Source organism: Argopecten irradians, chromosome 5 (genome assembly GCF_041381155.1).
Source record: "Argopecten irradians isolate NY chromosome 5, Ai_NY, whole genome shotgun sequence".
Taxonomy (NCBI): Eukaryota; Metazoa; Mollusca; class Bivalvia; order Pectinida; family Pectinidae; genus Argopecten; species Argopecten irradians.
In genome coordinates, this window is record NC_091138.1 from 5,753,718 (window position 1) to 5,766,884 (window position 13,167).

Genomic DNA, 13,167 nt, shown 5'->3' on the forward strand with positions numbered 1-13,167 from the left:
TCGCATTCGCCAAAGGACTTTTGTTTGAAATCGTTACCGTATTTTACATAAGTTTTTCTACGGTATGTCAACCAAGCAATGCAGGTTTTCCGGGATGCCATGTTCTGTCGTACCTTGAGTTTCCATAAGAATTAATGCTGTTTATATAGTTTGGTGTAAAAATAAGTTCTTTGTTATTGTTTATTATTCTCCTTTCTTATGTCTTTACATCTCACCCTACTTCGTCTTTAGTTTTGCTATAGCACAGCAATCAGTTAAAGATTGAATAAATTAGTCTATAACAATTATCCGTACGTATTACATAAAGTTATGTGTCCGAATTTGTAATAAAGCTTGAAGTGTTTTCCCATTAATATTGTGATATATTATCTGTAGATTTATACCATCTCTATGCTGTAATTTAAACATATCAAACATATCATTTGTTTTTGTATGATTTCTATTTATGTTCATGCTAGTAATTAATCTTTATCCTGTTCAATTTCTGTCTAGATCCAAATGGATAACACTGCTGTTCAGAGTTAGACAAAGCAGGACGATTAACCTCCTCATAGGTATGTACAAAATATACAAGTGTTAGAATAATTCACCCAATAAAAATACAAATTTCAATACACAATTGTCGATTAATCTTTTCTCCTCTAAGAATGTGTTTATCTTTCTTTCCTCATTCATGTCTGACTAAAAACAAATATCAGAAATGAAATGTAACAGTCGACTAGGCAAAATTCGATAGAGGTCTTCATCAGAAGTAATTGAGATAAATGTGTTAAATGTATTTGCATATTTCATTAGGTATTTTAGAAGTGTTTTAATTTTAATTCTCAGCCGATCATAAAACGTAAAAATGCATACATCATTATGTTATAACAAAGGGCAATGACAAATAACTTTAGTGCCCTTGATTAGACTCATGTAACCAACCCGTAATATTGATAAGGTCTTAGATATAGGCCAATCAATAAATAAGTAATACCACTTATATGTGTTGATCTGACGAGTCGGACCGCACCAGTTTGTTCTTGGTGGCAATATACCAGGCAGACGACTGTCCGATACCGGTTTGGTTAAAAAAAATAAACAACACAGAAACACCGTGTTTGATTTGTCTTTATAGTATGCAGTTCATTTTATTTATCTTATCGTCAATTACGATCATGATCACAAACAATGAAACAGTCATAATCAGCATCATATGTTGAAGATGATCGTTACCATGACAACATTTATAGAGTAGCCTCTTAGCACTTTTCGTTTGTCCTGAAGGTTAAATGTCACATCACCAAACTTCTGGCTCCACAAACATTTGGTCCGATTTCTTTTCTGAAATGCAAACAAAATGAAATCAATAAAACAAGCCTACAGTAAATTTTGCAAGCACCACACGTCCCTTGCCGTCAATTACATTTTCTAATCTACGGCAAGTTATTATTGCTTAGTTATGTTATAATTATATGAAGTTTGAACAAATTATGTTTATGTGTTCTCAAGGTAAAGGGAAAATTTGTTGAACAAACTATTTTTTAGTAACAGTGTAGTTGACCTTTTGACCCCAAAATTCAATCCCAAGCTGTATTTTCCACTATGTTACCATTGTACGAAGTTTGATCAAAACCCATCCACTAGTTGTCAAGTTATCATATGGAAACCGAATTTGGATATGCAGACAGACGGGAACAAACATTAGTCCCCTCTGGTTTCACGTTTCGCACAGAAATTTGAAAAAAAATCAAGGAATTTTTAAGGACTTTTCAATGCATTTTTGTCATTTTCAAGGCCTCGTTGAAATCAAATTTAGATTCATTACAAAAATAAAATCGGCTGCAACTTCCGGAACAATTGCTGAATTGATCATTTACCAACATATAATCAAATGAAGTTATTGAGATGTATCTAAATCAGAATCAGAACACAGTTTAGATTCCGAAATTTAACCGAAATTTAACAATTTTACAAATGAAAACTCCATTACGATCTGCATAAATGTCCACTAAGTACTTGATAGGTTTTGTGTTTTAAATGAATATGTATCAGGTATCTGACTATCTTTTATTTCACTCTCAAACAGCGATATCTGGATGTGGGAGGAATGTGTTTCTTGGTGGCCTTCTGTTGAACTCTTGACAAAAGGTTGCGGTTTGACCGAAATAGACCTGATTTGTGTAGGCGTGAGGGGTACAAGTAATCACTGCAGGTATTGCTCAACACTAAAGATCCAGCTCAACACCTACTCATCCAAAACCACATCCTGTCATATATTTCTCATATGCCCCTCATATACATATATCTTAATTTGGTAGGTTCTGCACAAAATTGGACAGAAAAGTTAACAAAACTACATTTTTCTAATTCTCTATTTCTCGAATTCTGAACCTACAGTGGATAAGAGAGAATTGGGATGAACACAGGCATTTCCAATGTTACATAACAAAAATCTGTCTGGATAACATATGTAAGGCTTTGTGACAACTCTTACTTGCTATACAACAGAAATGCTGTTTGAAGTGAGTGAATATTCAGATGAATTTAGGGTGGTAGATCAATAATTGAAAAAATATGGGTATAACCTAAGATGCAATACATTTAGATAGTTTTTGCCATCAGACCAAATCATCGATCTACCACTATAAATCTACTAACTTCAAACAGGATTTCTGGTGTATAATTTGGACGAAAAGATCACAAAATAGCTAGCCAAGAGTATTGTACTGAATATCCTTGGCTAGCGAATTTGACATTATCATGGTGCCTCTACCAATACAATTTAGCAGACAGGCGTTTACAAATTGAAAATAAGAACCCATTTGAAAATAATATTTTCAAAGACTAGATATCCAAAATAACCAAGGAGTTTTGGTGACGAAAGTATTAAAATTTCAAGAAAATTCACTTTGAAAATGTCAGCATCCCATAATGATTTCCCACTAAACTAGGAACATTTTCAACATTTGCATCAAAATTTCACATAACAATGTTAATATTGATACAAAAGTGATATAAACAAGTTTAGTCCAGTAAAAATACGAAAAATAGAGGACTTACCTCCAAATAATTGCAACAGAATTTGTTTACTGCCTTTTGGGTTAGAAGGTCTTAGTTTCTTACCATGAAAAAAGTCGCCAAAAATCATTTGTTCGGAAAGTCGTTTATTCAACACCCGAAAAATACGAAAATAAAAAGAAACCACACCTTTGACCATTTTTAAAGTACAATATCTGCTATTTTGCAATACTTGAAATATGAAATTTGATATATGGTAAGACAAACTTTAGGTTAATACAAATAAGTTGAAATGATACAATAATTTCGGTCAATCCAAGAAATAAAGAAGGATGAAAACGGCTCAAAACCCTTTGAATTTAGCTAGCATTACCGTTTTTGTTCTTTTTAGGTGCAAATATTTATAAAATCGTACCCGGAACAATATCAGTTTATGTTTTATGTCTTAAAGGATAACTTTTTTTTGATGTTAATGCATGATCGATAATACCTTAGCTAGAAAAAAAAACTAAATATTAACCTGTTAAGTTGACTGATCGTGCCAATTTGAAGTGTTTTAATACTTAGATTTTTGGCAAAACACCCATTTTGGTAGTTAATATTTCGGAAAATAAAAAAGCAAATGCTTCTAAATATGTTATATATCCTTTTTGTATATTTTGTACTTGTTATTTGATCATTTGTTTAAATATCATTTTTGTTGTATAAAACGGTATAAATATGCACATTTTATTTAGTACTAAAATCTTCCTATCATGTTAATTTGGCTGAATACCAAAATATGTCTAAGTCCATAAATCTGCAATACAAAAATCTGAATTTTTCGAATATGCTTTATTCGTTTGTCATAAAATTTTGCCAGTAAATAAATCAGAACTGTGATGATTTTCAGCTATAAAATTGAAATTGAACTTTTATTTTATTCCTTTATCTCATTGAAAATTATGTAACCCCCATCCGTTCCATTATGGAAAAATGAAAAACTGACCTATTCAAATATTTGATCAAAAAGAAACTTCAATATCACTTTATAAAGAACGCTCCATTATGGTGGTAATATCTGGCAAATGATTTTACAATCTGATTAGTCACAAAATAGATATTCACATTTTTGATATTTCAACTTAAGGACTTAGCCAATTAGAGAAGTTTAGTCAAATTGGCACTAAATGATGATTTGATTGACCTCACGTCTTTTATATCTGGGGACATCTTGATATAGTTGACTCTTTTAGAGGAGTATAGTCTACATAGAATCTGAATTAATAACTATCTAAACACTTGAGACGGTATTTACTGAATAATTCTTGAATAAAAAAGACTATTTTTAAAGATTATTCAATTTGGACTTCAAAATATCCTTGGAAAAGGCCAAAAGACCAACTTTGAGTAATCATGTTATCTCCGGTAGTGAAAGTAAAATGTTTTACTTTTAAAGCCTTTAATCAACAAGTTTTATTTAAAAAGATTCCACCAAAATAAGTATCAATGGTATTGTTGATAATAACAATTTTTTGTCTTAACCATTCAGCAAAAGCATATTTGGCTGTTACAAGGACATAATCATGCAATTTTCATGCTGTCATACTTTTTCCCTGTGTTGATTTCAACTTATGTTTTTGGGAATCTGTGCTGTCCTTATAACGTTCTTGTAATAAAGTAATTTTCTAGTATCTCATGATAACCATGTAAGTTTATATTTGGCTTCAAAGTTGGCAAATTATGCAAATATCCCTATTTGTATGATTTTTTGGGGTCAAGAAAAACACTTTCCCAATTTCTATTTGTGGCGACTTTTTTTTTCTTATCTAAAACAAAGTCAGATCTGTATGAAAAACAAAGAAAAAATTATGTTGCAATTATTTTGGGGTAACACCCTATCTTTACTGGACTAGTTCCCAATTTCACTATGAAACAAGTTTAAATTATTTGTGTAAAAGTATTGAACAATGTTGTACAATCAAATACTCTATTATGAAATCTGAAAACATTTGGAGAGAGGCAGACAGTAGGTGTACAATGTAGATGTTATGTATGTGACGCATAATTTGGCTATCAAGTACATCAATTGTTAAAAAATATTTCCATTTAGACACACCCATAACACATTGTGATGATGATTTGATGATGTAAACTAGTCAATGTTAAAATTCCTAATACATTATATACTTTACAATAGTGACGTGTAGAAGTATTTATGATTTCTTGCTTTCTACCTCCTAAACTCTGGCTTTTTGTAGGAAAATAATAAAAAACAAATCGTGTTGATACATTTTGATGATCATCTGCAATACCACTACTAACACCTAGCAGCTAACAATAATTTGTAAATCATTAATGATTATTTCATAATAAACACATTTGTAGATATATATCTTTTTTCTGTCATTTTCTATTTTTTCTGTACACTGCAATGGAGAGATAAGAGACAAAATCTGAATGATGACATAACTATAGTAAGAAGTAATGTTGGCAAAAACACTTCTCATAAATAAACTTGTATATTTTTGACCACAGAAAAAGGATGAAAATTAATGTTTTCTCCTTTACTCTATTAATGATTAGATTTCTAGATGAATATGTCTACTTTCAGACTCAAAAACGCCTGCATTAAAGAACTATGGTGATTAATTTTCCAATACTTCACTCTGACAGCGTAGATTAATTGTATGGATAGAACACTTACTTATAACGTTTGTTTGTTTCATTAATTAACGTCAGGTATTAACAGCCTGGGTCATGTAAGGACCGCCTCCCGTGTATGTGGTGTGTAGCGTGTATGTAGTGCGAGGTGAGTGTATTTGGAGACTGCAGTATGTTCTTGTTGTATCTTCTTGTATAGTGGAACTCTTGCCCTTTTTATAGTGCTATATCACTGAAGATGCAGCCGAAGACACCAAGCAACACACCCCACCCGGTCACATTATACTGACAAACGGGCGAACCAGTTGTCAAATTCCCTGTATGCTGAGCGCTAAGCAGGAGTAGAAACCACCACTTTTATAGATGTTGGTGTGTCTCGGCCAGGGGACAGAACCCAGAGCCTGCCTCACAGGGGCGTGCACTCAACCGAAAGCCGAAAGTGAGGTAGTGTCAAGGGAGACATAAGGAAGAAGAAAGTTAATTAGGAAGAGAAAAGATAAGATCCTAAATTTAGTCTCCTTTCACGATCATGCAATAGGGGTAGCAGGTACAATTCATATGACCTACCTGCAGGGCACACTTACTTATAATTAAACAAAAAATGTACAAGCAATGTAAAGGAAACTCATTGCAAACTAATACATTTTTATCGAAACAATTATAATCATTGTCATCAAAACTCTTCAATATTGATAATGTACATGAATTAATGGAATATAATTCATTCATTTTAGCAGTCGTAATTAGTAATGAATAATAAACATTTAGCTTTGGTAAATTGTCGCAAGCTTTAGGTTTTAATTTGGCATTTAAATAATCACTGTAATAATTCTAGTCTAATATGACGATAATTCGACCCTACCAAATATTGCAATGGTGATATAATTTGTTGTGAATCATTAGAACTGGAAAGGAGTTTCTAATTGCCACCTATGACAAGATAGAAAATATAAGGCTAAATGTTTTTTATAGATACAAATAAATATGAGTAGAATTTAACAGTGTTTACAGGAGCCAGGGAACAACTCATCATACACGCTAATATATGGCTTTTCTAAAGGTTAAAATAGGAGGCTCGAGGGCCTTAAAGGTCATCTGACTTCCTTAGCAAAAGTCAAATAGGAAATTATTTAGATATGGTGTCATGGTAGCCTTCTTCGATTTTGGATCAACCAGAGATGTAACAAAAGTTTGTCAAGATCATATCAGGATCATTTCATACAAGTTTCAGCCAAATCGCAACTGTAGTACATGAGAAGAAGTTCCAAACGTATTTTCGAGATGGCGGCTGTGGTGGCCATCTTAGATTTTGGATCGTTCGAAAAATAACAAAACTTTGTTGGACCAGATGTAATTTTCAGCTAAATCGCACCGGTAGAACTTGAGGAGAAGTCCAAAATGTGTTTTCAAGATAGTAGCTGTGGGGGCCATTTTGGCTTTTGGATCGACCCGAAAAATAACAACACTTTGTGGGGATCATGTCAGGATCATTTCATGCAAGTTTCAGCTAAATTGCACCAGTAGAACTTGAGAAAAAGTTCAAAATGTGTTTTCAAGATAGCGGCTGTAGTGGTCATCTTGAATTTCTGATCGATCACAAAAATAGCAACATTTTGTTGGGACCCTGTCAGGATCATTTCATGTATGTTTCAGCTAAATCGCACTGGTAGAAGTTGAGAAGAAGTTTAGAATGTGTTTTCAACATGGTGGCTGTGTTTTCAACATGGTGGCTGTGGCAGCCATCTTGGAATTCGGATTGACCCGCAAAATAGTAACACTTTGTCGGGACCATGTCAGGATCATTTTATGCAAGTTTCAGCGAAATCGCACCACTAGAACTAAAGAAGTTAAAAAAATTGACCAGAAAAAAATTACAACAGTTTGTCAGGACCATGTCAGGATCATTTCATGCAAGTTTCAGCCAAATAGAAAACCCATAGAACTGGAGAAGAAGTTCTAAATATGTTTTCAAGATGGCGGCTATAGTGGCCATCTTGGATTTTGGATCGACCCGAAAAATAACAACACTTTGTTGGAACCCTGTGGGGACCCTTCGGGTTAGATGACGTAAAAAAAGTTATTGATGTCTATTTAATTAGTGGTATTAAAATTTGATTTATAGGTAATTCAAATAGCCTCACCATATTAAAGTCATACTAAAACTTCTCACTGTACAGTAGTACAAAGACAAACAACAAACACAGTTACCTGCAGTGTTGCTACTTTCTGTTTCCATAGCTGTAGTATTGGGTGTGTGCCTTCCATTTGGTTCCTGTATGTTCTCGGTGTTTTCCTCAGGGATTGGAGGTGTGATTGACCTAGACACAAATGGGGCAGCTCTGCAGCGAAGGATATTAGGAGGGACTATTACTACAAAGCCTAGCGCTAAACACAAAGCAAGCACATGCTATATACACAGCCACTGTAACTTAGTTAATTACTAGCTACATTTGCATTAGTTTACAGAGAAAGACAGAAAGGATTAAAAGTGCCTTTAATATATACTGTATCTACAACAGATCTTAATATTACATAAATACAAATGTAACACAAATACAAAGATAATAGTTCAATTTAAACCTGGATATTCTAGCTGGTATTATAAAGATGGATTTATTTATGAAAGTTTGCTTATTTATATAGTAAATACAGGAAAAATGGTAAAAAATGAGAGAAAATACATGATTTTCATGATGATTGTTAGCAACACCAGGTTCACATTCAAGACTCTAATAGTCCTGTTTTAATGCCAACGTTTTATACAAATCAAATTATGCATGTAAATAATTCAAATATTTGGAGAAATCTGTATGAGCAACGATGATTGCTGCATTTCATTTGTTATCTCACTAACATATTTCCTTCTGTATGATTAATCTGTATGCGTTATCTTAGAAGCATATCTTTTCAAATTATACAAACAGGTTAAACTGGTATTTTAATTTGAAATGTTTCCATTAGATAAAATCTTGCTTTTTCAAATAACTTTAAAAAGATACTCAGCATATTGATGCCTTTGTATTCCAAATATAACGATTCAATTAAACATAGTGAATCTGAGATCTCTCTTGGCGAAGATAGCGACCATTATTGCTGGTTTGTTTTCCATTCATTTGTTGGTAGATTTCAGGAAATAGATATTAGTACTGAGTAATCATTAACAGATTTCAATATTTATACGGTAGTCTTTATTTTAGTATCTATTCTGAATTGAAGCTAAAAGCTGAAGAGAATATATATGAATTGCTGTACAACTGTGTTTATACTACTATTGAAATGCAAGAACGCAATGCAAATTAAATGTTTCTAATTCTAATCCTTGCCTAAATGCATATCAAAGCATACTATTCCACTTTCCGGTAATACAGTGTAACTTATCTAAACCCTTGTCGTATGTGGATTGCTATGTATTGCAGCGTAATTTTATGGAATTTTTATAGTAAATAATTAAAATGTGCATGATTCAAAAACCTGGCTTTACAGGCATACTATTCTTGTGACATCTGGTTTAGACATGTTACACTGCATTACAAATTAATGTGAAACTTAGCACACCTTTAACATTCCACGATGTACAATACACAATACTAAAACTTCTCCTAGCACATGCAAAATTACAATTTTATTAAGCATTATATTATAAGCCTCGGAAGCAATGGCATTCATTGCAGGGTAATGTCATTTGTCAGTACCACATTAAAACACACAAAGATGTATGTATAGGTGAGCTCATTAACAGTTACATCCTTGATATTACAGGGGTAACTATCACTGTTGTTATACTTTGAACTTTGTCATAGTAAAACTGAAGGCTCTTTGTGAGACAATGGATGAGAAGTTAGTTTGGTCCTTTGATATACCATATTCATTGTAATTATCGACTAGGGAGATTAAAATTTCTAACAAAGGAAGTGCTTATTAGGTAACGAAAAAGTTGTGGAAGAAAAACTGTAAAAAAAAACCTCAGCCATATTTTAACACTCTCCGTACTCATGGCACATTAATATGCTGGAGTAAACATTCATGTGCTTTTTTGCTTTTGAGAGGTATTATTACATCATGATTCACATGTGAAAGACTCATGAATATGGGATACAATGAAGATGTTATAAATAAGCATTACACAGTTGTGAAACATCTCTTAATCCAAGTGATGGGAGTGGGGGTGGGGGGGGGGGGGGCGTTTATATATATTCTTCTCTTCCAGAAGAGGCAAGAGGGAGGGGCACATACAGTACATCAAATTTGGTGAAGTTAAGTGTCCCTCTCTGTAAAATTATCTCCCCCACCCATCTGACCTGCTGTCAGATTGCTATGACATATAATAAGGGTGGATACTAGATTTGTTTTCATACAATCTAATGTCCAAATTATGTAAATATAATTTCTTTTTATAGATTTACAATAATACGACAGTGATAGTAACACCTCGAGTATCAAGTATGTAACAGACTACCAGTAAGTGAAAACATAAATACACTAGAATACCAAGTCCTTTTTGATAATGCATATACTTTTCAGACAAAAAGTATTGATTGATAATATATTTCTCTTTTTCTATGTAACAACATTTTTATTTAAATATAAAAAAAAACCATAATCAATCTCTTAAATTTTCAAAGGTAGACAACTCTACATAACCAATTAACAAACGAAAAAAAAAATATAAGTGTTATGATTTTTTTTTTTTTAATAATGAAATTATCATTGCAAATACTAACAGCTATTTGAGGAAATTCAATGAAATATTCTATATACTAAAGAAAAGGAAGAGAAAAAGACACTTGGTACTATTATAATAGCAAAGAGGTTTTCAAGAAAAATTATCTAGTTTACCAACAGTTTCAAATATTAAGATTAAAGTTAGCATGGCCACAGTGCACTTTTAATTATAATGGAATTTCATAAAAATGAAAAATATGCTGGATAATCTTCATCGTTACTTAATATTGAATGACAAATACGACTGTTATAATGATTTTGCTAAACCACAACTAATAAAGTTATAGAAGAAACTTACTCGACATTAAGGGACTTCCTTTTCTTGTTTGGGATGTTATCTTCTGTGTTAGGTGTGGGCCTTTTACGTGATGCCGTCTGACTGCCCTCCTTGTATTGTTGGTACTGATGGAAAGTTCTGATAGTGTACAGGGATCCTGTCTTACGCAGACTCTGCAACGCTGTCACAAACACACACAGGACACAGTAGGTTTGTTACTTTATCTTCACACTCAACTCAATATTTTATAAAAATATACAATATATATAATATACAAAATGTATTTCATTTAAAATTTTCATACCAAATTACTAAATTATGCTACACACATAAAGTTTTTAGTCAAAATCAACAAATTCAGTGTATCCTCTGAATAATTCATCTAACATCTTCACAAGTTAAGGTGACTTTAGTACTACTTGATGATCAATGTACATACCTTTCTGAGAATCTTCTTTATAATGAAGTGATGCAAATGCTGATGTATCGTCAATCCAAAATATTTGTGAACCACCTAAAATTACAATTAAATATGTGCTTTTTTACATCTTTTTTTTAATAGGATTCAATTACATAAGTGTTTTGCTCCCTATATCTTTAATTAATATGAATTTGTTTTTTATTTTAATTAGTGACTAGCCCTAGATTTCAATACCATATGTTCTAATAGTATAGTGTATTATGTATCAAAATTAATGACTTCTGACCAAAAGGAGAGAATAAAGGACAATATTTCTGCTGTTCAATCATACACTGTATCCAAAATCCCAACACGTTTTTATTAAGAGAATAAGGACAATAATTAACCTTTACCAAGGGGAGAGAAATAAAGGACAATAATTCTACTGTTCAATCATACACTTTTATTAAGATAACTTACCAAAGGGAGAGAATAAAGGACAATAATTCTACTGTTCAATCATACACTTTTATTAAGATAACTTACCAAAGGGAGAGAATAAAGGACAATAATTCTACTGTTCAATCATACACTTTTATTAAGATAACTTTACCAAGGGAGAGAATAAAGGACAAATAATTCTACTGTTCAATCATACACTTTTATTAAGATAACTTTACCAAGGGAGAGAATAAAGGACAATAATTCTACTGTTCAATCATACACTTTATTAATAACTTACCAAGGGAGAGAATAAAGGACAATTCTTTTCAATCATACACGTTTATTAAGATAACTTTACCAAGGGAGAGAATAAAGGACAATATTTCTGCTGTTCAATCATACACTTTTATTAAGATAACTTACCAAAGGGAGAGAATAAAGGACAATAATTCTACTGTTCAATCATACACTTTTATTAAGATAACTTACCAAGGGAGAGAATAAAGGACAATAATTCTACTGTTCAATCATACACTTTTATTAAGATAACTTACCAAGGGAGAGAATAAAGGACAATAATTCTACTGTTCAATCATACACTTTTATTAAGATATAACTTACCAAAGGGAGAGAATAAAGGACAATAATTCTACTGTTCAATCATACACTTTATTAAATATACTTACCAAGGAGAGAATAAAGGACAATATTCTCTGTTCAATCATAACTTTATTAGATAACTTCAGGAGAGATAAAGACAATATTCCGTCAATACTTTATTAAGATATTACCAAGGGAGAGAATAAAGGACAATAATTCTACTGTTCAATCATACACTTTTATTAAGATAACTTACCAAGGGAGAGAATAAAGGACAATAATTCTACTGTTCAATCATACACTTTTATTTAGATAACTTACCAAAGGGAGAGAATAAAATGCACAATATCATTGGTCTTCCATTCCTTAGAAATGTTAAATGGAATACATGATCTCTGTTTGGACTCACTAAAATAAAAGAGTTTCCAATATCAATCAGATATTTGGCAGAGGTGTGTAATCATAATCAAATTCATTTTGCTAAGTTTGTATATATCCTTGCTACTTCTAACGTTTTACATTTTTAGATGGTTACTTTTGAAATTGTGACTAAAAGGTTCCCCCCCCCAAGAACTCATAAAATCATAGCAAAAGGATCCCAATTAAAGGTGTATAGCAATGATTACATAACAATAAAGGGATAAATCGAGAAATCTTAACATTTAGAGAAAATGTCAATTAACTTTCCATGTGGTTAAAGGGAGATAATTAAACTTACAATCGGAGCCTGCCAGGTTAAGGTAGGGGATATCATAAACTCGCATCAGGAACAGTCTGCAAAGCAATAAAAACCAATTAGCACAGTTTAAACACTTCTACAAATTTAATATGTCATCCTTTACAAAATTAACATGTCAATAGAACAGAAATATCTGACTTCATATAGTAAAGCCGGACAGTATGTGATGGGATATGACAAGTTAACACCGTTATATTAACATATTATGGGAACTGGTCACCAGCTTACCTTACATTACTATCACATAAACAAAGTGTAGCTGGCATAAATTAATCTTACCTTACTATCACATAAACAAAGTGTAGCTGGCATTAATTAATCTTACCTTACTATCACATAAAC

General features: G+C 32.1%; 1 protein-coding gene across 1 annotated transcript in view; it reads right to left on the bottom strand.

Annotated features, from left to right (window-relative positions):
- Nucleotides 1–1,092: 1,092 nt before the first annotated feature.
- Nucleotides 1,093–13,167, bottom strand: part of LOC138324230 (poly(A)-specific ribonuclease PARN-like) — a 44,389-nt gene continuing 32,314 nt past the window's right edge. The window contains 8 exon segments of the mRNA XM_069269307.1: nt 1,093–1,323; nt 7,852–7,982; nt 10,664–10,823; nt 11,082–11,156; nt 12,408–12,423; nt 12,425–12,456; nt 12,459–12,494; nt 12,805–12,860. Of these exon segments, the coding sequence (XP_069125408.1) occupies nt 1,280–1,323; nt 7,852–7,982; nt 10,664–10,823; nt 11,082–11,156; nt 12,408–12,423; nt 12,425–12,456; nt 12,459–12,494; nt 12,805–12,860 (550 nt within the window). The 3' untranslated portion in view covers nt 1,093–1,279.